The following is a 27,309-nucleotide window of genomic DNA, read 5'->3' as shown; positions in this document are numbered from 1 at the left end:
TATCACACTGCAGGATCTCTGTTAAATTGATCCGAGACAGTGGACAGCCATGTTTCCCCATTAAGATGATTTTAATGCATCCATTATGTGATTCTGTTGCCCTTTACGTGTGTATAAAAGGAATTAAATCATTTTCTACTGTTGCAATCAGTCTAGGTCAAAGCGCCTGTCGCTAAATGCCCACACTGACAAAATGAAATGCAACTGTCTATTTTATAACACACCAGGCTTTGTAAAATGTTAGCAATATTATTATTATATATTATTTTTAATGTTTCTCATGCCTCCGTAGGGGGATGTTCAGGGTCTGAAGTACAGCCAGTGCGCAGCAGCACAGAGTGAGCTTGTGTGGTCTTAAACTCGAGCACTTCTGCTCCCCTTGTGTTCCTCCGTGTTCTCCTTCTGTTCATGCTGAGTCCCATTGTGCTCCAAGGTTGATATTCTTCTTCTGTGTGTATGTGTGTGTACACATGTGCATGTTGGTGTGTGTCTGTGTGTGTTTGTGTTGCTTGTATCACCCCCCCCCCCCCCCCCCCCCCCCAACCTTACCCTACCCAAAACCGCAGTAATCCCTTGGGCCTAAAAAAGGAAATCCCTGCACTGTGCCCTGGCCTCCTCTTCCTGGGAGTGCGCTAGTTGTGTGCTACAACTCTTACAGTCTGCCTCTGTAGGCCCTCCAGTCAATTTACAATGGCTTTTAAATATGCAGCGTTGTCTTCTTAGCAGGGAAGTAAAGCACAAGTAGTGCACATTCTGAAGTCTTAAAATGTCGGCTATTTAAAGCCATTTTTAGATTGAGCTCAACAGGCCATCGTTGGTCCTGTTTCGCTGCAGAAAGTCTGAGAACGTACTCAGTTTAGGCTCAGCTTTCCCTCAAAACACACACACATACACTGCTCGCTCATGCACACAATTCTCTACTCCCCCCTCCACCTCCCACTGTGTAAGCGGACCTGAGTGTGCAGGCTGTTGTGCAGTTAAACTTCAGTGCTAACACATTGTTCATCTGTAAGCATAATTCCGGCAGTTGGCAAGCGAGCAGGCAAGCTGTCAATTAATCTCTGAGTCAGGCCTGATCCTTACAGTTAATGATGATTGGCAGGCAGGAATCCTGGGCAATTAACCCCATACCTCCACTCCGAATTTGCGAGACAAGAAGACTTTCACACTTGTTCAAATCTTCTTTTGGCAAAGGAGGAACATTTTGAGCTGTACAGAATGTGCCAGTGGTTTTCCTTACGGACATTCAACATTATAAAGACTTGTGTATATGTTGTCTGGTCTTAGCTCTGAGTTCATACCATGCTCATGTTTGTTGGTAAATATGAAGGCAGCTAGCTTATCTTAGCACAAAGACTAGAAACACAGGGAAAACAATTTGGCTCTGACCAAATGTAATAAATTCCTCCCACTAACACCTCTAAAGGTCACTTGTTTGTTTAAGCCGTCCAAAAGTCAAGTTGTAAAGTAGTAACTTTCTGTTTCCATTGGTTGGTGGGCAACCTCAAGCTGATGTCAAAACGACAACACTAGCATTGTTGTTAGAAGGCAAATAAGTGGATTTCCAAAATGTTGAAATATTCCTTTAAAAGTTCTGTCAGTTCATTTGTGTGAGGTAACCAAGCAGCAACCTTTGGGGCTGAAAAATGAAGTCAATACGAAGTACCAAAAACTGCAGTGCCTTTAATGGCCACTTGAGGCTGGCTCCAGAAGTGTGTCAATCCCCAGAGACCGCCATGTTAAAATGCCTAACTTTACAGCAGGAAAAACATGTTTACAGCTTAGTACAAAGAAAATGTTTTTGGTCTCTGTAGCTAGTTTCCCCCTTCATGACAACTGTACGGAAGGGGAATTTTTATTTAAGTCACCCATATACATTTTATTCATGCTTAAAGTCATGCATAATTAAGGGCGTGGCTGCTTTAAGTGACAGGCTGTCTGCAGATAGTGTCCTTGGCTTCTCAGTAAGATCCACCCCTCGCTTCTCCACAGCTTCCCCCTCGCATTAATACATGGTCACTTTCGGATTGGCTGAAATGCTTAACTTGAGGCTTCAGAAAAGGAGTCCACATGGTGATACCATGGTAGCTATGTTCATTATTTTATAAAGTCTATAGAGCTTACAGATTTTAAATCTATCACTTTTTGTTGTTGTTGTGGTTGTGCTACTTTTTTTTTTAATTAATAAAAGCTAAACTATCAAGACACATTGGCCTTTAACAAAGAAGCTAAACTGAAAACTGCTGATGCCAATTATTTCACAATTTCCCAAACAAATCAAATTCTACAGCTCAGTCTGGGTACACACCTACAAAATACTCTATGTTTCTAGGTGATGCATGTATATAGTCCATCTGGGAAGTTTGAGCTTTAAGCTTAAGCTTTTAAGCTCTAAAAAAGACCACAGTACATATCTAAAACAGTAAAGCTTTGTGGATCTTTTATTCAGCCTCATCCTGCTGCTCCTACATGTTTGTTTATCTTGGCTGTCGGTCATCTTTAGTCACCTCACCTTTCCTCACTGTGCTGCTGTTGGCTGGTGCAGAGGGCACAGCGGTCTACCAGGATGTAGATAACTCGAGTCTCATTAAACTCGACTGGAATTTCCTTGTTTCTAAAGCTTTTTACTTTGTTAAGACAGCAAAAACAATATACAGTGAGTATAATGATGCTGCTGTGATTTGTCTTGCTTCCTGAAAACAGTGGCTTCAGTGGGGATCCCCTTCAAATTTGCAATTAAGCAAAGGAATGTGGAGAATGCTGTGAACAGATTCCCATCTATACGTATGTGATAACTTGGAAAAGTCTGGTCCAAGTTTTACCAAACATGTAAGAATGGGGCTTTGCCAGTGGCAGTGAGGTTGCTGTATTACATTTATTTTCTGTGTAGATTAATGGGGAGGTGGAGGGAGGCCATAGTAGTGAAAATCCTCCATAATCCTATGCTCCAAAAACCCAGTCAGAAAGCTGTTGTGTGCAAATGTCTCATGGTACGTAGAGGCAAAGTCTCTGAGAATTGGCCGTATGTGGGTGGGTTTCGCTTTGTAGAAAAAAAGTGGAGTAAAGTCATTTATGTGTAATTATTTTAATTGCCTATGACAGAAACTATTATAGACTGTGTCATAGCAGCTGGTAAAAAAAAGACATCTTATTGTATCTGTGCAATTTCTCCTGAAGACATAAATTAGTCCAATCTAAATTTAAATCACATTTATTTGTAATACTATTTTTGGCTTTGCTTCACTTCTTTTAGTTGAGTTTCTAGCTAAGAGCCTGCCTTGTTTTAAAGTAGACTTGTGGTTGAACCTTGTAGCAAATCAAAGTAATAAACAAAAAAACCCCATCAATTTGTAATGATAACCATTTGCATTTTATCATGTCGAGCAGATCAGAGGGGTAAACTCACATTTGAATAAACTGATAAAGGTCTGTAATGCCACCTCCGTATAATCAGTGTTTGTCTTTCTGTGTGAAATCCAGATGTATTACAGTTTTTTGCCCATCTGTGCTTGTGTGGGCTGCAGACTTGCATGGGCCTGCACCCTGCACGTTCCTGCACAGAGGCTTATATTCCTAATCAAGGGAGCAGTATGTGACGTAGTGCATTGCCCTGTTGAATAGTTTCTCTTAACATCCATCTGCTTTTACAGAATGCACTGCTAAGAATAGCTACTTTTTGTTAAAGATTTTTTTACACTTTTCAAACTTGTTCTCCACTTTTTTATTCTACCAGCCATTAGGAATGGTCCACGTAGCTAATATATAAAGACTTTCAGTTCCCAACAACCTGTAGGTTTAAAGAGAAACGTGGCTCTTGTGAAATGCACATTCATTTTGTACAGAAACTTGATCTTCTGGGAGAAAAAAAACACAAAGCGCCCATTAACCTCCAAACCTCCAAAGACAGCAACGTGAAAATCAGAGGCCGTAAAGATTTCATAATCCTTATCCTTCTTTCTTTTCTTTCCTTTTCTCTCTTCCCCAGCTACCCAGAGAATGGTGTGGTGGAGATGCGACCGGTGGATGTGCGGCCACGTGCCAGGACCCTGCTGCGGTGGGACCAGCTCCAGGTGGGCATGAATGTGATGGTCAACTACAATATGGAGACACCAGATGAGAGGGGCTTCTGGTTCGACGCCGAGGTTCAGAGCCTCAACCAAGCGTCCCGCACCAACAAGGAGCTCCGGGTCAACATCCTCCTGGGGTGAGGATCCTCCTGTCTAAGTGGGAGGTTGATGTGTTTGCTTTATCTTTAAAAAAAAAAAAAATATATTAGAATATCTGCTTTGTAGGTTGTTACTTTTGTTGCTCACAAGATGTAAAATGCACTGCTTCTCCATGTGACTTCCTTCCATCTCTCTGTAACCTGCTCAACTAGAAGGGCACTCAGAGGGTGCAGACCTCCACAGAGGCAGAGTCCAGTCTTCTATGAGATGCAAATCTGCAAGCGCAATTATATTTGTCTGGATATTATTTCAAAACTATTACATTATGTCAAAATATGACTGTGCCTGACAGATGCCCGATCATCTCAGCTGTGCATTTAGGATGTACTTCTGCATTGCAGTCAATTTTATTTCATGTTATTATGAAGCATTAAGTCTGAACATTTTTCCCTAATATCTCTGGTGGAGTTTAAGAAGAAGAATATAATTAGTTGCATGATATGTGTGTATTTATGTTTCCATAGCTACACCTTAGTTTGAGAAAAAAAGAAAAGAAAAATATCTCACAATAGGCATGTCACATTACCAGAAATGTAGCAGTTGATACCAGTGCCAATAAAATTCCAAGATATCTGACACCCAATTTAATACCATGGCAAAAAACAAAAACAAAAGGATAAATCCCACCTATCTGAACATACACTCATTTAAGACATTTAAATTAAATGAACATCATTTTTTTCATAAATCCCTAATGTTCCACCACATATGCACAGTACTAGTCTATGTGGGTTCATGAGATTTTGTAGGTGAGGAAACATATAGCCTACAGAATACACACATTTCTCCTTCATTGTTCTTGTTGTTCAGCACGTGACCATTGGTCTTTGTGGTAGGCTATTTCTCCCACCCCTCCTCCACTGTTATTGGACGGCTGGATAGAAAGTGATTGTGATGAGCCCAAAATAGACATTCAGTGCCTCTCTATGCTGCTGACATTTGTAGCATAGTGTCAATACTAGGGCTGCCACCTGAAAGTCAGAGGTTCGGAGACCCCTCAGTTGACTGAGATTCCTTCAAGTCGAGCAGTCTTTTTTTTTTTCAGTCAGTGTGCAGTGAACTTCCAGGGACGTTTAGGTCCCCAGATTTTGTTGCAGAGAGTGCTCTTCTCTTTTACGCTGCTGTTCGGTACAGGCAGCTGCGTACACAGAGGGAGCTTCCCGGAGGAGGAGAGGCTTTGCCTGGTCAGGTTTTGAGATAACATTACCATCTACCTTCTTCTTACACGTGGTGAATTAACAGCCCCCAGCGACTTAATATGATACAGTCTATAGCTTTTGTTTGATATCTAGTGTCGGCAAAAAATGCTTCACATTTCTGATCTGTCATTAGTGTAGTTAGCTTGTCACCTACATTAGGTGAATGTCACTGTCACACTTGACGTCCTGCTGAGCGCAGTTCAAACTTTAAAACGCTATATGAAAAAAGGAACCGCCGAATCTGATTCGACTGACATAAATCTGAGTTGGGTACAGCTCTACTAAACATGTGGTGCTCCCATTGCAAAGAAACCAAAAAAAAGAAGGCCTTAGGGAATAACACTTTTCTTTTTGATGAGTCAAGGCAGAGCTGTCACTGCAGCTGCACTTGTCGCCATCTTCCATGTGTTGTTGCTCTCCTTCTGTGCTGGTACACAGCCTTTTAATTTCTTTAGAATTTAACTCCAGACTACAACACATGTATGCTGCCATCAGGTCCGGAAGAATTGCATCCCAGTATTGGTTCTATCTTGCAGTGTTAACAAAAGTGAAAAATAATTAGTATATGCTACCTCCTTCCAACAAGTTTTATGAAATTGTCTCTAGTTTTTCTGGAATCCTGCTGACAGACATACAGACACACACACCAAAAAGAAAACATAACCTCTTTGGTGAAGGTAATTACCCTTTATCTGTCTTTTTCTTTTCCTGTGCTTTCATCTCTCTCTCTGTTCCCTTCTCTTTCTTGTCCCACCCTCCCTTCAGGGGTCCTGGAGATGTAATCGGGGATTGTAAAGTACAGTTTCTGGATGAAATCTACCAGGTGGAAAAACCAGGAGCTCGTGCACTCTCGGCTTCAGATGGACAGTTTAAACGTATGCAGCAGACAGCACACATTCATACACACTCGGTAGAAATAGTGGCAAAACATGTCCATATTGCTTTTGAAGATTTATGTTACCAAGACGATACCATAAGACCATCTTCAAGTAGGTGCGCATGCTTGTATGAATGTCTTGTCCTTGGAACCAGGGAAGAGCGGCCCGGAGTGTAAGCACTGCAAGGCTGACCCCGATGCTGAGTGCCGCTTCTGCTCCTGCTGTGTGTGTGGCGGAAAACAGGATGCTCACATGCAGCTGCTGTGCGATGAGTGTAACATGGCGTTCCACATCTACTGCCTGAACCCACCGCTGGCCACCATCCCCGATGACGAGGACTGGTGAGAGGGAGTGTAGCTTGGCAATTAGCCACGACATCCTGTGCTTCACAGTCAATTTAAAAAGGTTGATTAACAGTGTTTGATACGAGCTGAAGTGCATTTAAGCTGTAATTAAGTGGTGATTGAGGTTGAAATCAATATTAAATAATGACATCATGCAGATGTGAGTTTATCTAATGCAACAGCTTCAGATTTTTCTCTGCCAAGCATGAATTAGGGTGTGAAATATTTTTGTTTTATTTTATATTTTTTGAATTTCCTGCAAAAAATGATTTCCTCCCATTCTGCCAGGTACTGTCCCACCTGTAAGAATGACACCAGCGAGGTCGTGAAGGCAGGAGAGAAGCTCAAAGCCAGCAAGAAGAAAGCCAAGATGCCTTCGGCAACGACCGAGAGTCAAAGGGACTGGGGAAAGGTGAGAACCAAGGGCACCCAAAGGTACACACACACACACACACACACCAGGTGGACTGACAGCGGCTCTGTAAGACTGAAAGTCTTACAATTTCAACAGTAAGCCTGAGGGAGTGCCTGTCATTCTTCTTCCTCCTCCAGTTGCCATTAACTTTTCCATATCAATTTTCCAAAAGTCTGCCATCACTGAAAAAGAGCCAAGATAATAGAAAAAAGCTCCCATTCCTTGTATTGGGCACATCCAGGCTGAAGTAGCCAGTTTATGCTTTGAGTAAGAGATAGAAGAAGCATTTTCATTTTCCACAAATCAGATTTACATTGCAACACTTGCCACAAGCGATTAGTGTTCAAAAATGTATCACGTCCCAACCACATTGTTGAGAATACTTGCTTAAATGACACTATATTTATGCAGTAGTTTGTAGCATATAGTTCTTATTGTTTACCCCCGGCAGCAAATGTTTGGGTGAGCCTTTAATTTATTGATTCGTCCACTGAGTGCATTATTCTTGCATCACACACACATTTCATCCCATTTACTCTCTGCAAACTGGTTTGTTCCTCTGTGTATCTTTTATGTGTTTAATATTTTGTGTAAGTAATCTGCTCTGCGTCGTGTTGTTCTTGATCACAGATAAATGGTTTGTTTCATGTGAAGAGTTTTTGTGTGTACGTCTTTGAAGCTCCGTTTAATATTGCCTGCGCACACCACAGCTTTTTCCCTCGAATCAAACGATTGGATCAGATGTTTTTGATCCAGTCGACAAGACTTAATATCTACTTAATGTTTGACCAGGCTCCTGGAGTTGATTAATAATATTGGTTAGAGTCGTATGACTTTTTTTTAAAGGCTTATTTGTGCAAATATTGATGTGTTGTTGATTATTGTGCTGCTTTTCAATAGTCACAACATGACTAACAAGCAGTGTGTACACTTCCTTTTTCTCAGTACATTCAGACATTTTACTTGGCAGAAAGTGAAATTATCCCCTGCTAGCTGCTGAGGCAGAAAATGAGACGGAGGAAGACAGCTGACATGTTTTTAAAAGTGTTTTTAAAAAGCATCTGTTTTAAGCATACTGTTAAATATTTTTTTCCCCAAAATCTCCTCCGAGTCTTCTCATGGCAACACTTTGAGATATTATGTGGCTCGTTTCCATCCCGGCCTGGCTGTCTCCCTGACGCTCTGCTCCATGGTGTAATGTGAACAATGCCATTAAGCATGACTTAGCCACTTTCCTGGAACTGCCAACGGAAAAATAACTCATTTCTTTACCAGAATGCTCCCTTTCTCTGTGGACTAATTGAAAACAGCCTGGCTTGTGTGTTTGGGCACATTTAAGTGCTGTGAGTCACACAGCATTTATTCTTGCCTTTCACATTACAGCAATTTTATAACTCTTAAAATAAAATACTTTTTTTTGTCTTCTCACTTTTGAAATCATCCGTACCTCCTAAATGGAATTTAGATGATGATTGAAAGAAAAACACATCAGCATCTCTGCTCTTAAACACTACACTAATGTGATTTAAAGGCATTTGCACTCGTGGATATTTAATTATAGTTTTTGCATGCAGCTCACAGTCTTTGTTGTCTGTCTTGATGTGATTGCAGGGTATGGCCTGTGTGGGGCGCACTAAGGAGTGCACAATTGTTCCTTCAAACCACTATGGACCAATACCTGGCGTTCCTGTTGGAACCACCTGGAAATTCAGAGTCCAGGTAAGCCATTTTCACAGTGCATCACAAATGAATTAAGTATAAGTATTTAAAAAATTTAATTAAATTAGATAAAAATTAAATTAAAATTATACTCTGATCATTTAGAAAAGCTGAAAGAAAACTGAGCAGTTTGTCAAAGGAATATTTCACTTTCCAAATGACCATTTGTGTAGCGATTAGTCACCCTGTGTTACACAGAATTTGTGAAGAGAACATTATTCTCTCGTGCCTCTGGTGAATGAAGAATCAGAAAACTAAGAAAATTCCTGATTAATTGATGTCAAAGGGGTCTGTGATTAATAACAGCAAAACTATATCAAGACATCCCTTTACAAACTCTCACACAACTCAAGCAGTGCAGTTCAACTCTCATTTATCCAGTGGTATGCTCAGTACTTCCCGAACACATGCATTTTCCCTAACACCTTACTGCTGTGTGACTTTGGTCAATCCCAATTAACCCTTTAAAACACCAAAATCACACAACAACACAAATAATCTAACTGATCAAGGAGATGGTAAACCAGTAGTTCCTATGTTCAGTCAGATAAAATTACTGTTTTTGTCAAAGGTGTCTGGCTTTGAAAAGAGTCTTTAGAGACTTTAAATAAATGAAATGAGAATAAATGAGAATTTCCTCTGTTTGCAAGAAATGCGAGAAAAAACACAAATTCAACATAACACAAGGTGAGTTATTGATATAAATGTATGGTTGATTGGGGGAGAAATATTCCTTTAAGTCTCATTATGGATTGTATTGTCGTATCTTTCTGTAATGTGATATCTGTTATATTACTGCCTATATCATCAATCATCAATGCTTCTCTGTTTCTTTCTCTACCTCACACCAACATTTTAGGTGAGTGAGGCAGGTGTTCACAGGCCGCATGTTGGCGGTATCCACGGGCGCAGTAACGATGGCTCCTATTCGCTGGTGTTGGCTGGGGGCTTTGAAGATGAAGTGGTAGGTTATTTGTATCATACTCATTGTACGGCCACAATGAGTAGAGGGATTTTCCCTAAGTATGCTGATCATTTTGTAATGGTTACCATGACCTGCTGTAGGACCGCGGAGATGAGTTCACCTACACAGGCAGCGGGGGTCGTGACCTCTCAGGAAACAAACGGATCGGAGAGCACACTTTTGACCAGACCCTGACACATATGAACAGGTGAAACACAGCTGACAGATTTTCTACTGTTTTTAAAGACAAATGAGCTGTAATGATAAACTTAACATCAGTCTATAAAGATTGTGTATTGACATCCTTCATCCTGAGTAAGACTTGATGAAAATCATTCTGTCAACTCTTGGATCCTGACTCCTGCAGGGCGTTGGCCTTGAACTGCGATGCACCTCTGAATGACAAAGATGGGGCAGAATCAAGGAACTGGCGGGCGGGAAAGCCGGTCAGAGTGGTGCGCAGTTCTAAAGGTCGACGCATCAGCAAATACGCTCCCGAGGAGGGAAACCGCTACGATGGTATTTACAAGGTACAGATGTGCGGATTTGCTTTTGTTTTTTGTACTTTAAAACAGATTGGCTAACTTCAAGTAAAGCTGCTGGACATCCAAAGATGTTATTAAAACATATTGACCAGCACCAGTATTATCATAGCATGTTTTAAATGTATTGTGGTTATGTGTTAATTTTAGGTGGTGAAGTACTGGCCAGAAATTGGAAAGTGTGGTTACCTGGTGTGGCGGTACCTGCTGAGACGGGATGATTTGGAGCCAGCACCATGGACGCCTGAAGGACTTGAGAGGATAAAGAAACTGGGTCTTTCTGTTCAGGTTAGACTGAAAGTGCGTGTGTGTGTGTGTGTGTGTGTGTGTGTGTGTGTGTGTGTGTGTGTGTCTGTGAACTTCACTGTAAAGACTCTACAGATATTCACCAATGCATTTCTATGCTATAAACTTCTGTTTAGACAGTACATGTATACAAGCCGTCAATACTCTGTCTAAGTTATTTCGTGTGTTTTACTAAGTGCCACTGCCAACAGTACCCGCCCGGCTACTTGGCGGCAATGGCTAACAAAACAAAGAAGGAGGCCTGTGCTCGACCTGGGCGCGGCGGCCGGAGTAAGCACTATCCCGGAAGGGGGAGGCCACGGAGACGCAAGATCAAGGAGAAAGAAGAGAATGACGAAGAAGAGGATGATGAGCAGCCAATGGCCGGTGTGGATGAAGAGGAGCCACAGAGTAATGGAGAGCAGAAGACAACCAGAGATAGTGGTGGGTGCTTTTACAGATGAATCTCAAAGCAGGTCAGACAAGGTGTTGTGAGAAGAGGACAGGTGAGAACAGCGCGAGTAGTGAAACCTCTTTTAAGATGGCTCGTAAATATTTGATATCCACCAGTGTCTTCTTTTACACCAGCGTGCACTACTGTTAACATCATTTTCATCATCATCTTTCTTTTCTCCAAGTGTGGCTGCATTTTTCAGTCTTATGTCTGTGTCTTTACCAGAGTCGTCACCAGCGTCACAGCCTCCCTCTAAAAAAGTGAAGATGGAGGAGACTTTCCAGCTGTCAGAGCAGCAGCAGCAGTTGATCCGGGAGGACACAGCCAACAAGAAACTCTGGGATGAAGCCATGGGACACCTTAAAGAGGGACCGGTATGAATCCTAGTACTTTCTGACACACTAATACCCCTTTTCCTTTTTCCACCAAAATAAGTGTGTATAAGCAGGATTTTAAGCACAGGAAACCCAGATGAAATTAGGTGATGGACTCTTTTCCCATTGCCGTAGTGGTATTTAGTTGCTTTTTAAAACTTGATGCTGACTGATTTTGAGACAGATTAAATTTGCTGCAGCAATTCATTGTGCCGGAAAAGGGGGCAAAGATTAATGCATCCACCTGGGTGTCATGTTTTTATTGCTGCCGATTGGAACCGGTCCGAGCTGGAGACGATAAATACCTGTGACTACTGCAGAGTCATTTGTCCTGGGAATGAATGACGATTGTAACCTTTCCCCACCAAACAAAAGCTAGATGTTAGTGGGTGTTAATGGTTTTTTGTACAGTGGGAAAGGAGCTGAACACATCTCAGGCTCTTAAACACTGAGTTCACAAAGCATCTCACACGGCAGCCTTGTAAAGGAGAAGTATTGAATGTCACTGATCCATGAAAATAAAATTCATCTCCTCAGTCTTCAGATCTTAAAGTCCAACTGAAAACACATTAGGTCATCTTTTTTTGTTAGCGCATTTTTTAAATGTACTGTTGATCGTGTTGCATTATAAAAAGGAAGAAAAAAGGTCTTTGGGGAAATTTTAGAAATGCTCCTTTTAGTCTCAGCTGGCTCTAGGGGCTTGTTGATGTCGTAGGCAGCAAGAGACAAAGTAAACAAACTTGTGTCGTAGCTACGTGTCACAGGCAGACAGTGTGTTGTTAGCAGTGATTTTGAAGAGCAAGGACCATACCATCATCTAACCGGAACATAGTGGCATTTGCAGCCTTACATGCTGTTTAATGTGCTTCAGCTGTGCAGCTAATTAGCTGTTTTACCTGGAAACTGACGTTAGCAGAAAGCACAAATGTAAAAATGGCATTACATTTCTAAAAGCTCTTTCTACAATTGCAATTTTTTTTCTTCCCTCCTTCTTCATTCCTTTCATGTGTTTCTGTTTGTGTATTTATAAAGAATTTCCTGCGGAAGATGGAGCAGATCTTCATGTGTGTGTGCTGCCAGGAGCTGGCCTTCCAACCCATCACCACCGTCTGCTCACACAATGTTTGCAAGGTCTTTATTGACTGCATGTATTTAAAACTACCACTTCTCAAAATCCTTGTAACTGTGTGTGAATTTCTCCTGCTGGTCCTCTCTCCTCAGAGCTGTCTACAACGCTCGTTCCGAGCAAAGGTGTACACCTGCCCTGCCTGCCGTCACGACCTGGGCAAAGACTTCGTCATGGCCCAAAACGTGACGCTTCAGTTGCTGCTTGACCAGTTCTATCCCGGCTACAGCAAGGGCCGGTGAGGTCGAAATCACATTTATAAGTAGAATACGTACATACACGCACATAAGCATCCATTCTGTGCACCCGCGTATACTGTCAAGTACCTAGAGCTCCACTTTAAAATGCATTGCGCACACATACTGTACTTACCCACGGGCAAATGTATATTGCATATATACAGCCATTTATGTATACAATCATTCATACACAAACAACCTCAGTAGGGACTGACCTCATCTGTTGAACCTGGACTGTCTCCATTAACATCACCAGCCTGAAATTACACCATGGATATTTTTTAACCTCTTTACTCCTGCCCCCCACAAACGCACAAAAGGAGCCCGATTTCACACCCACTCGCCACCTCAAGATATTAGCTCATTTTCTGTTGTTGTCATTCACACATAAATTGACATACGCCACATCGATGAGTGCAGATTTCTCCCTGGCAGTATTGTGAAATCAGCCATTCAACTCCTGCCAACCTGTATGCATTTTGTGTACCATGTACGCAGTTCTACACCAAAAAACTGAGCTGAGCTGCTTCATATACATGCAGTATTTTTGTCAGCTGGGCTGGCAAATAAAGGTGCTAGTTTAACACAGTGATTTAGGCACAGCAGGATGTAACACCCCCTGCACAACACTCAGAATGAGCAGAATAGGTCATGCGCCTGAACTTGACATGGTACAATCACGGAAGTCAAGAATTAACATGTATTTGTACATGAAACAAAGCACACAGTGTTTTATGCCTTTGAAGCACTTTATCAATGGCAGGACTTATTTTGTAAGTTAATTAGGAGCACACGCTAGCCTTCTGCTAGCTGCTCGTGTCACTTGGAATAATGCCATTGTCATACTTGGGGCTAATAAGATAGCAAATGTCTCACCAGAGGTAACTTTCAGTGGATTTGCAGAGAACAGAAATTTGGCAGCTGTGTCAGGTTTGTTTGCAGCGTCAGGAGAGTTCTAGATCCAACAAAACAGCAAGCGTATAGTGAACGCAACAATGATCAACAGGCATGACTGTTTTAGATTTTAGGTGGAGTAAAAGTTTTTTAAAAAGCTGTTTGCTCCATAAACATACCAAAGACATGAGGCTGTAGAGCAAGTCAGAGGCAAATATCTTCAGAAATCTGCTGTTAAGAAAAAGTCATTTGTGGTGATGAATCACGCCTAAAATAAATTCAAACAGGATCTTAGCAAATCACATCATCGTTCTTCGATGTATTAAAGGCACAGTTCACCCCCAAATCAAAAATACATATTTTTCCTCTTACCTGTAGTGCTGTTAATTAATCTAGATTGTTTTGGTCAGAGTTGTCGAGAGATGTCTGCCTTCTCTTAAATACAAAGAAACCGGCCAACCATATCACTGCACAGAAGGAAACGTGCATCTACTGCTAGCTTTCTTTGCACCACTACGTAAGCTAACGTTACAGCTCAGCCAGGGAAGATGCCGTTAATGTTTACATCGCTCACTGTCATGAGCACAAACCTCTTGTCCATGAGTTGATGCGCACTTCTTTCTGCGCTGTGATACAGTTGGTGGGTATAGCTTGGTAGAAAGAAAACAGTTCCTACATGAAAATGCTCACAACAAGGTCTGTGGATTATCTTAGTAGTCAGGCCATTATTGCTGAGTTTTTCAAAAGTTTTTTTTGCGCTTTGAGCACCACAAGCTGAGTGCCATCTAGTTTCTGTATATTCGAGAGAAGGCAGACATCTCTACAGACGATATCTCCAACACTTGGCAAGTCACACCAAAACAATTTAGATTGACAAATAGCACAAGCTGTACCTCTGATTTTATGGTGAACTGTTCCTTTAAACATTCATGTTAAGACATTTATAATAAAGTTCTCACTTCCATATTTCACATCCTTACATTCATGGTTCCACTTCTTCAGTCAAATGGCACAGAGTAAACTTCTCGTACATTAGATGAGTACGTTGTTGTGTTTCCCTTTAATTTGTTTACCAGATAAACAATGTAATGATAGAGTGGAAAGTAAAGAATTAAATTGCGAAGAGAAATGCTCGAGAAGCACGAGGAGCGATGCTTGTTTCTTCTTTTCAATGACGCCTAGAAGGGCACACTGTGGTTGTCCCTGGTGTTACCAAGCAACCACAATCAAGGAGGACTTCACACAAAGATGGTTAGCATATTTAGTGCTCAGCAGATATTCATCTGCTATTGTTCTCTCGGTTAGATTCAGTGTAATGTTCGCTGGAGAGCTCTGGGTATCCAGCACGATCTGCTTTTCCTTCAGTTTTAGAAGTCTGGTGAGCGATTGCACAGCCGGGATGATATGAGTTATTTGTTGTCGCATTACATCCAGAAAATGGTGATACATCCGTCTCAATTTGCTGTGGTTTGGCCTGAAAAAAAAAGGTCACTGATTTCTATTCCCTGACAGTGCTTTCGAATCCACATAATGGTTATGAGGATGCACACCATCAGGGGCTCAGGGATGCTGCCAGAGTGTGCAGTGTACCCACATATACAGTATATAAGCTAGATAGAAAGAGACTGTGCAACCAGTCTGATATTGTCATGAATTGTTATTCACCAGTCTAGACCCAGAGGATAAAAGTGCCTTGTAGCACAGACGATCAAAATGTTTCAAGTACTGAAAGTTGGCCTCCAATGCCTGGTCGCTTTCTAATGTCTCAGCCTCCTTTTAAATCAGAATTTTATAGATTTAAAATCCTAATTTTAGACTGTTTTATTTAGGCCAAGCTCTTGTTTGACAACAAAAAATTAAGAACTCCTTTTGTTAAATGGGGGACAAATTGTAGAAAAAGTTGCTTTTCCTCAAAGTTAGGAATTGAATCAGGTATCGTATTGACACTAGCACTGAAAAATGTCAACACTTCCCATCCCTACATGGCACTTTGAAACGTTTTCAATAGTGCATATGTGTGTCAGAGTCCACAGAGTTTATGAGCAGAACACATTTCAGTAGCTCTGTGAATACACTCTTGAATGTTTCAGTAGGTAGTCTTTCAATAAACCCACAAATAGCATTGAACATATAACAGAAAACTGTGTGTATGTGCAAGGTGAAGTTATGTCCTTCACTGCACCACTTAGTCAGAACTTTAACACTGCAAAGTGTCAAAGACGGCAAACAGACGTGTTCAAGAGTTACTGATCAAGTCTTATGCTGGCTGTGCTGTGAATCTTACATACTTAAATACACAAACAGATTTCTTGACATGGACAGTTGCATCCAAAGAGAGAAAAGTAGTTCATTTATTTTGGATATGCTGGATGATATAGGACATGTTTATATGGATTAAGATGTGTTACATATACAAGTTTGATTTTTTTTTTTTTTAATGGTTTTATCAGGTTTTTGGCTATGTTAGTTGGACAGGATGGTCTGTGTTGATTCATTGTACAAGCTAAAAATAAAACAGCAATATGAGGAAGTCATTTGTTTCACCAGATCAGCAGGTCTAACGCACCATGGTCCATGGCTGAAAACACAAATGAGCATTAAATGGCAGCTGTGAACTGGATACAAACTAAAATGTCTCCGTAAACAGTATGATACAAGTTTTTAAGCTACTTTTGTGTGCTTACCTTTTCTTATATGTCACTATCCAGTGGATTCAGCCTCACCGGTGAGAAACAAAGCCCTCCGTATATGTGACAGCTTCACATGAGTTTGTTTTAATCACTCTAAGAAAACCTCCGCAACAAGGAATATCAGTGGCAGTCAGAATCTGACAGAATACTACATGTATTTTTCTTCTTTCCTTGTTTATCCTCGTGTGAGTTTTCTTTTTACAAGACCTTTCGATAGTTTGAAAATCTTTTGCAGCTGCTCCGTAGTGCCACATTGTGATATAGTCATGTAATGACTACAGACAGGGTTACTGTTAGCATGTAGTGATGTACACTTCACCCACACATGCTCATTTATAGTGAGAGCTCCAGCGACTAATCGATGAATTGATAAGTCAATCAAAAGAAAATTTTAGTAAAGCAGGTATGTCAAACATTTGCTGGTTGTAGCTCCTTAAATGTGACAATTTGCTGCTTTTTCATTTATGATAGTAAATGAGGAGTTTTGGGTTTAGACTGTTGGACAAGAGACGCAATTTGGAGACGTCGCTTTGGACAAAATAATCATATTAATCAATGGTAAATTATCATTAGTTGCAGCCATAGTTATGGGTTATCTTCATGTTTTGTTAGATCTGACACAACATCACACATACATGTTTTACAGCCTGAGTTGAAAATGTTTTCTATCTTGAACAGCCGATGCAGCTTGCATCTTGTTCAGTGCAGATATGGTACTTTAAAATGTCCAGGGTTGGCAGGAACTAAAACAAAAACGTCCCGCAGAGAGCAGCAGCACAGACCTGCGCTGAATTTCAGATAATGTAACCGAAACAGTTTCAACACTTGAGCTGGTTTTGTGGGAAAATGTAGCCCTCGTTCATCGACACTGTCACGCTCACCTGTAACAGCCTTTCCAGGCGTTGCCATGTTTAGTGTAGAGCGGAGACAATGACAGAAAACACGCTGCTGTACACAACAGTTTCTTACTGCTCTGTTGACACTCAGATCCCCCCTCTCATTGGCCGGCTGTTTGTTTGTGGTGATTTCCTTGTTTCCGTTCAGTCATTCAGGATTTTTTTTTTTGTCTCTTTTATCAACAACATGCAAGTACAAAAGCTACTATGGTCTTTAAAGCTAACTGTGATGTGCATTTCTTCCACTGTTGTTCAATCTTGTTCAAAGATTTTTTTTTGTTCTCCCCGCATTGACTGGCAAGCTAATAGCCCTCGTTTCTTTCTCTGCTGTGACCTTCTCTCCCTCTCCTCCTCTCCTCCTCTCTCCGCTGTCCTCTGCCCTCCGTGAGCCTACAGTACTAACAATTTTTAGACGTCTTGTGGACGCTTGGCTTCAGTGCTGTGTTGTTTTTTATTTTTATTGCACTCTATTGAAGAAAAAAGTTTGAAAAGTTGCATTTAATTTTTCCTAGAATGCTTACTATTATCTATGTCTGTACGCCATTTTTCTACCATTTTAGTTGCTTCTCTTCTATTTTAATCATTAGTCATTTTTATGTGGCGACCTCAAACATTTGCAGCATATGCCAGTCTGAGGAGTTTCATGCTTCATATTGTGATCTGAAATTTTATACATGTCATAATAATACTTGATATGTACCTATTAAATATTTGGATTCCAGAAAAATAACGAACACTTCTTCTCTTTTTGTCCGGTGTGATTTCATGAAGCTTATGACTTTCAATTTCAGTGTAAAATGTGAAGTCAAAAGATTACGAGTGATGCTAATGTACACCATGAAATTAAACGCACAACTGAAGTGGCCAGCAGATCGTTTCATTTACAGTGATGTTAATTACAGCTCTGTGACATCTGGCCAACTAATCATTGTTTTCTTTTTTAATTAGAAAATGAAAAATAAAAATTCCCCTGAAAAGCAGACATATATAAAGACATATATTTTACATTTTTTTCTATTATGCAGATTTTAGGCTGGTGGTCTCCATACGTTACATTTTCCAATTGGTGTCAGATACTTTGTTCAGGTGGCTGTAAATGACACCATGACTTTTTTGTTGATGCAGATGGTAAATGTGTGGGGTTTTTTTAAGGGTATTTTTCTTGTTCTTTCTATGGATATGTCAAACAGGCAGTGTTTCCTTGTGATATTGAAAAGAAAGTGAAAGATTTTTAAAGATTTTTATTTATTTTACTTAGTTTTTATTGGTGCAAAATACAAAACAAAGTGCAAAACAGTGGCTGCTCACAGGTACAACCATGATAGGAATGGGGAATAAATATCTTAAGGACAGACAAAGAAAACAAGGTGACATACAGAATTTAACATGATACATATATGTAGGGAATAACAGAAAAAATGGATGAAATAATAGTCCTAATATTTCTAAGGATAATATCTCCAGAAGCAGTTAAGTTTTGGGAAATATGTAAAATATGGCACATGTTTATGATTGTGTGTGTGTGTGTGGAAAGGAAAACACCAAAAATGATAATAGTAATAATAATAGCAGTTATAGTAATACATATTTTTGAAATTGATTGGAAAAAATAAACAGCTGGGTGGTTATAGTAAGGAAGGAATGAAAAAATCATATAATAAATCAATAGTTTGATATGTAGATGTGTCAGTCATTGTAGTATGGAGGGTCCAGGCAGGGATGCAGAGGAGTTTTAAAGATTTTTATGCTGTAAATAAACACTTTATCCTGAACATCCTCAGTCAATGAGTAGTGGAAATAACATTTCAAATGAAGCAGGTCTCCAGCAGATTACACCGTGCCTACATATGACTTTACATATTACATAAATTTCATTTAAACAACAAAAGCCCTTTTATTGCAGAAGACTTTGACATGTAACAGTCGGAAACACAAAGGTGGAAATGGGAGCAAGGATGGCTGAATTCCATTTAGCTGCTTCAATTCAAGGTCCTGGTGTTCATGCTGGCTCACACTGCCATTGCTTACTGGGACCAGGGTTCCCACAGATCCTTAGAAAGCCTTAAAAGCCATTAAATTCAATAATCTAAAAATAAAGCCTTGATTGATATTATAATGTCTTAAATCCCTCTTTTAGAAGTCTTAAAATCGCGAGACATGGAATGTAGGATATTATGAATCTTTTGAGGTTGCATTGTAATATCTTAAAATCATTTGTATTAACTATTTTTAAATGATTCACAGAGACAGAATGCCTCTTGTATTAACATCACACAGATCAGGATAGAGGAACCAACAACACTCTGTTACATTAATCGAATCAAATGACAAATGATAAAGCTTTTTCAAGGCAAACCAAATAGATACTTTTTGGTAATACAATATGTCCACTGTTTTCTATGTGCTTCACTCTAGAAGGTTTTACTTTCAGCCTTTGAAGTGGAAAAAAGTTATGTTTTTGCAATTTTTTTCTTCAGTTTTGCTTATTGTAAAATTGGTCTTAAATTTAATTCCAAGTGACATTAAACGACTCTTAAATCTAACTTGCCTTAAGCTGCAGGAACTCTGTAGCAACAGAGCTGTCGTTAATGTTATTAGTAACACCTGTGATACTGTGACAAGTCAAAATGGCTGCTGTGGAAACAAAGGCCTGTAAACTAGCAACAATTTTGCTTAATCAAGAGAACCACATGTTGCTGCTGTCTTCAGTAAAGGCCCTGCACACCCACACGGCTCTTTGAGTTGTTCTTCCTGGTGGGACCTCTGTTCAGGTTAAAGTTAGGCAGAGTGATACTGGAAATAACATGAGGTCACTAGTTTATCACAAAGATTTAAGTTGGGTTACATGGGTTATGTAAATACATTAGTTTCTAACACTGGTGTAAACTGCAGATGCGACTTTAACATCAGCTGTTCAACAGTCATGTGTAGTTCAGTGTCCTGTGGAGCCCCCTGGTGGTGTGAAGACACAGGACATGCTCTGGATGTCTGCCCTGTTAAGTCTTTTGTAACTGACCTGATTTTTTCAGTTTTTGCAGACAGAACTACACAAAACACAGGATGTTAAGTAGAGTTTTAGTGCAAATAGGGACCATCAAATGTGTTTTATAATATCCTCTTTTAGGTTGTAAAGATACATACAAGCATTTGTGTGTAAAACTTACTTGTTTTTTTTCTCTGCTCAGTGTAACTGCCAGAGGTGCAAAAAATAAATAAGTTTTACACACAAATACTTAACACACTGTCTGGATATTGAATTTAAAAATGCAACAAAAAGAAGAGATTTGCAGCAGATTTTCTTCTAACCCTAACAAAAAGACACTTTGGAGTTTAGTTAAATGCATTGGTAAGCACATACCGAGGCAAACAAAGGATTGTTTTTGTTTGTTTTATTATCACAGAAGCACAACAGGTACCACTATGCAGGTGAACAACAAACTCAATACTATCATGAAAAGAAAAGTTAAAGGAATGCTAATCCAAAAGAAAAGAGATAAAATCCAATCATAACATCACAGCATTTTTTTTTCAACCCCCAAAAACAAAATACTACAATATCGTCAGGTATACATGGCAGACAGAAGCAAAAGCACTTTGGATTATTCACTCTCCTTTCGCGTTGTACCAGTACACTCATCATAGGATCTTTAACTTGAAACTGAAGTGCCCACCATCAGACACATGAACAGCATTCATCTTTTCACTCCTCTCTAGTCTAAATGGTTTCACTATCCAGCCGAGAAGTACCAGTTATTAGGGCCGTCACTCAGAGGTAACGTTTCAGAAATCCAAATACTTTTAAGAGGATGTTAGTGCTACAAAGTAAAACTGGTCCCGCTGAAATGCATTTGTTGTTTGATTCAGAGAGAAGGAAAACATGGGACAAATTTAACGTCATTATGGTGCCAATCAAAAGAAAGCTGGAGTACCCAAGTGTAAACCTGATGACCTTTTAATTGTACATTCAAGAAATGAAGAATCCTCCATCTTACTCTATCATGAAAAGGAAATATCAATAAAAACAAAGACTTGACAGGAAATGGAAATTATACCAGAACGCTATGACGACTGTAATATGATTGTAAGTCCAAAAAACAAAGGTTCCCTCCTCTTTTAGGTGACGACATCAATTAATCTTCAATGAAAACAGTATAATAAAACACACAAGGATAGATGGTGGAAACAGGAGATGCACATCTTACATATTCCCTTGAACACAAAAAGCATGGGGGAAATGAATACTTGCATACAGAGAGCTACCGCTGAGGGTTTAAACACAGACGGTGGTGTATACGAGTAAGCGGGGACGGGATGGACAAACGTACAATAGGAAGAAAGGGGGGAAGTAAGCCAGAGCTGGAGGGGCTGTCCAGAGGGCTATTCCTCATCCGAGGAGTCCCTGTCAAAATTGTAGGCCATGAAGAATACATCGGGTCGAGGCGGGACGAGGGCATGGCCCGGTTTCACAATCTCAAAGCCCAGGAAACTGAATGTACGCACCAGCTTAGCTGCAAGAATAAAGAAGGAACGTCAAAACACAGAAGCCAAAATCATTATCCAAGTTGAATGAAAAAGGTGTGGTGGAACTAAACTGGGCTGTCAACACATACCACGATCATCTCTGTTCTTGTAAAAGCAGACAAACACGCTAACGACTTTCAGATGTTCTTCAGCATACTCCAAGAGCGCCGCAAAGCTGGAGGAGAACAATGCACAGCTTAGGTTAGAAAATGGAAAACAACCTCTTAATATGCAGGCCCAGGAACACAACAGATTGAATCTTGCACGTATCCTGTAAAACCTTGTGTATTTACTGGTTGTTTTAAACGCTCTGTGCTGGCTTCCCCTCAAGTGCTCAGCTTGTGGTGCTCAAAGCGCCAAGAATATACATTTGAGAAACTCAGCAGCAATGTCTCTTTCCAGAAATCATGACCCGGTTACTTAAGATAATCCAAAGACTTTATAGTGAGCAGTTTCATGTAGGAACTGTTTTCTTTGTACTAAAATACACCCAACAACTGTAGCTAGCTCACCTAGCACTACTCAGCTAGCTAACGTTACAGCTCAGCAGAGGATGCCATTAATGTTTACATCTCACACCATCACAACCAAAAGCCTCTTGTTCATGAGTAGATAGACGCTTCCTAATGCGCGATGGTTGGTGGATGTGGCTCAATAAAATGAAAGTAGTCCTGCGTGAAATTACTCACAACAGGGCCTGTTGATTAGCTTGAGTAACAGGGTAACAATTCCTGGAAAGAGACATTGCTGTTGAATTTTTCCAATGTATTTTTTGGCGCTTTGAGCACCACAAGCCGAGTGCCATGTAGTTCCATTATACTGAGAGAAGGCAGACATCTCTTGGACTGATATATTTTTCTGCATCTTACACTAGAACAATCTAGATTGCCAAACAGCACCTCAAGTAAGAGGAAAAGATATGTATTTTCAATCTGGGGGTGAACTGTCCCTTTAAGACCTGCAAAAAACCTGGCCTTACCTCTCCTTACTGCCTTCAGGAAGAGGGTCAAGAGGTATCTCCACGTAGAGTGCGCTGCTGCTCAGGACAGCATCCCACTGTATTGTCTTGGTAACGGTGGGACGACTTTGGAAGTGGAGTATCCCAGGGCGACCATTCCCTGCTGGCTCCTCCGTTACAGTCAACTTACGATCCTGGAAACACAAACACTAGTAACGCATCTAAAAATAGCAGTGGGTGACATTAAACGTGCCATGTAGATAGTATGACGGTCAAAACAATTGCATCCATGCAAGCCCTGTTACTGCACCTGCAGCTCTGGTCAAGCAGAGCAACTGAACTCATAAATTATCTGAACTCTTGGGGGAAAAGAATTTGAAAAATGTGTCACTGCTGAGCGTAGATGATTAAATCAAGTAAAACTCAGCTGTTAAACTTCAGACAAAACATCAGGTGACAGGAAAATGATTCAGCTCCTTTTATTGACTTTTTTCTTCCTCAAAAAACAGCTCTCTCTCTCATTTCTGCATCTGCGTTTTAGGTCCTCTGACTGCTTTTCAGCAGTAAGACAGTGAATGTATGTGTCTAGACTTACTGAGTGGAGTGGCCGAGCTGAAGGAGTGTGATCCCGTGTGCCATTCCCTCGCCCACCTGGGATCTTCAGGGGTGGGAGAGGGGCATCAGGAGCACCACAGAGGCCCCGGGCTGCGGGTACTACTACAGTGCAGGGACAGGCTGGAGGGTGGGACAGAGGAGGACATAATCACAACACTGTACCAGAAAAAATAAATCAAAATCCACAAAACATATGTCTCAATAGGTACACATCAGGGATTTTTTTTTAATGGAACTACAACCTCAAAGACATGTCATGAGATCTAACACAGACAAATATAGACTCTGACAAGCAATCTAAATTTGCACAGTGCGATGAAGTGCACATGCAGCATCTTCTGAGATTATGCTAATGACTTGAATTGCTGTTGCTCAAATGTGCTCATGTACCACTGCACACTAACGACAGGCTGTTTGGCTTTATTGGCAATAAAGTAAGATTATCCATTGCTGACAACACAAACGAGTTTTTCCAAGTTGTAAACTTTACCAAATATTGCAGCTTCTAGCATCACCAACACATGTTGCACAAGCAGGACTGTCAAACCACTTACAGTTTATGTTCCTCAAAACAATGGCACTGTGTTTGCAGGGTTGTTAACAGAACTTATAAAGAGCGGTGCACTAGCCCAGCAGGATGCGGCTGAAGGCAACCAACCAAAAATATTTGCTGCTGAAAACACAAACCCAGACACATATTCCTGAGCTCAAATTTCAGTGTTGTTGGTTGAAACAGCCATGGCGAGTTAAGCTGTTGAAAAGCCCCTGACATCTACCAAACGTCTACAAACGAAATCTTCATTGTTTTAGTGTTTCCCAAATGGTTGGGTAAACACACTGTATATAGTGACCTATAACACATTGTAAAATAGAGGAGTATTTTTTTTTTTTTATTGTTACAAACATGAAAGGATCTTCTTAAGCTGGTGCATATTTGGGCTGCGACTAGTATTCCTGGCATTCTGGCGGTTATTATCAATTGTGAAAAACACCCATTATTATTTTCCTACAGCACAATGTGATGTCACTAAATGGTCTATTTTGTCCAAACCCTGAAGGTACTCTGTTTTCTGTACGATAAAGACAAAAAGACAATAAGAAAATAAAATGATCCTCACAAGTGAGAAGCTGAGGACATTAGAAAACTAGAAAATGGTTGGCATTTTTGCTCAAATAATGAGTTGAAAACAAACAACTTACCAACATATGAGATAACTTATTATTTAAGACTTATCTGATTATTTGATCGTGCATTTTGTTGATGACATTTCAGGAAAAAAAAAAGTTAAAATTGCCCATTATAGATTGTGAAAGATCTGGAGAATGTTTTAAAATGACAGTCTAGAGCTAACAAACAAATGAAAATATTTAGTTTATATGTCATGACAAAGAAAGACATCATATCCTCTGTAATGGAGAATCCAGGGATTTTTTTTTTTTTGCCATTTATTTTAGGGAAAAAAAGGACAAATATAACAACTATATTATCGATTTTGATTAAAATTAATCTTCTGTCAATGGATCGCTTTTCCTAGTTAACATAGAATATAACAGCACTATATTTCAACAGCTGTCACTTCACAGTCACGATTTTCCTTGCCTTTAGATTAGGAGTCTGGTTTCATAAAATACAATACAAATAGTACAGTAACAAGTAAATAAATAAGTAAATTATTAAGTAATAATTAATGAAACACATCCTAATAATTTAGTCTTTGGAGCCTGCTGACAATTAATTCAACAGTCAAGTCCATCAACTGTCTTTGATCTTTGTTGTGCTGAGACTATTTAGGAAGCGGACACAAGGCTATACATCTCGGATAAAAAAAATAGATAGAATAATAATAGAATAATATTAATAATAGCAATCTCTCCGACAGGTGGTGGAACATTTAACCTCATGTTTCATGAGCCATTGCATCGTTATGTGCAATAACTCGGTCCTACCATCACGAGGCTGTCGCATTTACCTGTCAGTTGCGTAATAACGTTGATCAATCTGACTAATGTCAGATCATGAGATCAACGTGGCCATAAACGTGTTCACCTGATGACTTTACGGGCCAAATTCAACATGGTATCATTTGTTCCTTGTTCTGCCTTTTCTTTCTTTTGACGTGACGTACATCGCGAGTTGTTGACCATGAAATGACAGCCTTCTTCTTACAATGGCAGTCGCTTTGGTATTTAAACAGCCTAGCGTAAGAGGAACTGAAATAATCCTATTTAAGTCCCTTGTGACTTTGTGGTCTCCTAGAAGGCTAACTACACTGTGGTTTATTTAAATTCTTTTTCACATGCGATAATTAACATTAACTACATTAAAATGTTGAAGCTAACTGGTTAGCTAGTTAGCGAGCTAACTACAGTGACGTACTACAAGTTCAACGATGCTCATAGCTAACGTTTGCTAATGCTGTTCGTGTCGTCTTTAAGGCCAGTAAGTGAATGTCCGTGGCTTATTTAACTGTGACATTTTTTAAATTAACATTTTAACAATGACTGCCACAACATGTACCGCCGGGACATCAATTACAGAGCGTATTACGTATAAACGGTACATTTAAAGTTAGCTAGCGTTTTACTTCCGCTTTTCGGTGGCTGCTAGCTAGGTTAGCCTAGCCACCCCTCCCCCACGCCACAGTTAGCAGTTAGCAAGGTGAGGTGTTTTTCGTCGTATACTTACTTCCCAATCATGTCACAGATACCGTTACTCAAATCCGCCATGGTAGTTAAAGACTGTGGTTTTCCTTCTTTCTCGCGAGCAAAGCAATGACTGTTCAGGATCCGCTGGAGGTTGGATTTTACCATCCGGCCTCGGGTAGAGACACGACGGGCTGACTGCTCTCTGCTATGCTCACCAAGCTAATGAACGATCGGTGAGTCCGGAGCTGGTTCAAAAACCAGGAGTGAAGTCACCCGCAGTGAAGGTTACACGTTTCCGTTTGGTCGCTTCACTCGACTTCAAAATAAAAGTCAAAAGAATGGAAAATGTTTTTATTTGGGGTCACACATGATTAAAAGTGTACCTTTCGATTCAAACAACAGATGTTACATGGGGAACTATCGTTAAAAGGTCTTTATTACTGGAAATCGAATACAGAAGAGACATGTGATAACTGATCACAGATAAACATCCCATTGCAGACATGATAAAGAATGTTAGATTACCAATTAGCCTACATCATCAGTGCCTGTTGCTGCATTAATAAAATAATTCAACCATCCTATCTATTACAAAACTAAATAATAAGACTTATTTTAATGTATTGTGTATAGTAATTTCTCTGGACTGTAGCCGTAATTTTCAGAACAATCAGATTATGAATCCACTCGATGTTTTGACCAATTAATGACCTTTCTATTATTTGGATGTTTATACTTCATGTATGATTTCTTGCAAATCATTTGTGTAAATTTTACTTCCCAAAATGAAGATCTAAATGATGTTTTTTACAGCCTTCTCTACACTGCAAGAATACTGGTAGAGAAATACTGAATCCTTTTTTGTTGTCTTAAAAGTAGACAAATTTAAAAATGCTGAGTTTAAAAAATATTGGAATCATCCAACATATTTTAATTATAAAATGTTAATGCTCCCAGGTTGATAAAACCCCAAATTCTTGCAATGCTTATAGAGCAAAATTATTGATTGTGTGGTTGTATGTGATTATATCAATTCAGTAAGGTAATGTGTATGCGTGTGTGCATCACTACTCCGTTGCTTATCTGGAAATGACACATGGTGTTTTGACAAAATAATCAAACTTACTAGCTTTTTCCAAGCTTTTAAGTGCAGTTCATGGTCTTCATTAAGGGCTTGAGATGAGTCCGAAAGACACAAAATAGTAGTTAGTGGACCTTGAGTTAAGATTATCTGTAAAACTACAATTTCTTCCCTAAAGCAAATACTAAAGCAAACCTTGTGTTTTCTTACTTGTCCTGATTTCTATTGAGAGTACACTTAATG

At 39.9% G+C, this 27,309-nt stretch overlaps 2 protein-coding genes across 2 annotated transcripts in view; one reads left to right on the top strand and one right to left on the bottom strand.

The window, feature by feature from the left end:
• uhrf2 (ubiquitin like with PHD and ring finger domains 2) overlaps positions 1 to 13,903 on the top strand; it is a 34,052-nt gene extending 20,149 nt beyond the window's left edge. Inside the window, exons 4-16 of the mRNA XM_033646522.2 lie at positions 3,986 to 4,204; positions 6,191 to 6,300; positions 6,458 to 6,644; positions 6,936 to 7,059; positions 8,674 to 8,781; positions 9,641 to 9,745; positions 9,847 to 9,953; positions 10,113 to 10,275; positions 10,438 to 10,575; positions 10,785 to 11,016; positions 11,252 to 11,400; positions 12,433 to 12,531; positions 12,622 to 13,903. Coding sequence (XP_033502413.2) covers positions 3,986 to 4,204; positions 6,191 to 6,300; positions 6,458 to 6,644; positions 6,936 to 7,059; positions 8,674 to 8,781; positions 9,641 to 9,745; positions 9,847 to 9,953; positions 10,113 to 10,275; positions 10,438 to 10,575; positions 10,785 to 11,016; positions 11,252 to 11,400; positions 12,433 to 12,531; positions 12,622 to 12,768 — 1,888 coding nt within the window. The 3' untranslated portion in view covers positions 12,769 to 13,903. The remainder of the gene's footprint in view (positions 1 to 3,985; positions 4,205 to 6,190; positions 6,301 to 6,457; positions 6,645 to 6,935; positions 7,060 to 8,673; positions 8,782 to 9,640; positions 9,746 to 9,846; positions 9,954 to 10,112; positions 10,276 to 10,437; positions 10,576 to 10,784; positions 11,017 to 11,251; positions 11,401 to 12,432; positions 12,532 to 12,621) is intronic.
• Positions 13,904 to 20,619: 6,716 nt separating this feature from the next.
• Positions 20,620 to 26,225, bottom strand: oaz1b (ornithine decarboxylase antizyme 1b). Its single transcript, XM_033647430.2, is given in 6 exon segments — positions 20,620 to 21,753; positions 21,856 to 21,941; positions 22,746 to 22,918; positions 23,320 to 23,406; positions 23,408 to 23,459; positions 26,026 to 26,225. Coding segments are annotated over 6 exon segments (654 nt in total). The 5' UTR covers positions 26,151 to 26,225; the 3' UTR covers positions 20,620 to 21,622.
• Positions 26,226 to 27,309: the final 1,084 nt, after the last annotated feature.

The sequence above is a fragment of the Epinephelus lanceolatus genome, chromosome 19, assembly GCF_041903045.1.
Source record: "Epinephelus lanceolatus isolate andai-2023 chromosome 19, ASM4190304v1, whole genome shotgun sequence".
In the NCBI taxonomy this organism is placed as follows: domain Eukaryota; kingdom Metazoa; phylum Chordata; class Actinopteri; order Perciformes; family Serranidae; genus Epinephelus; species Epinephelus lanceolatus.
This window is presented reverse-complemented; position numbering and strand designations above follow the sequence as displayed.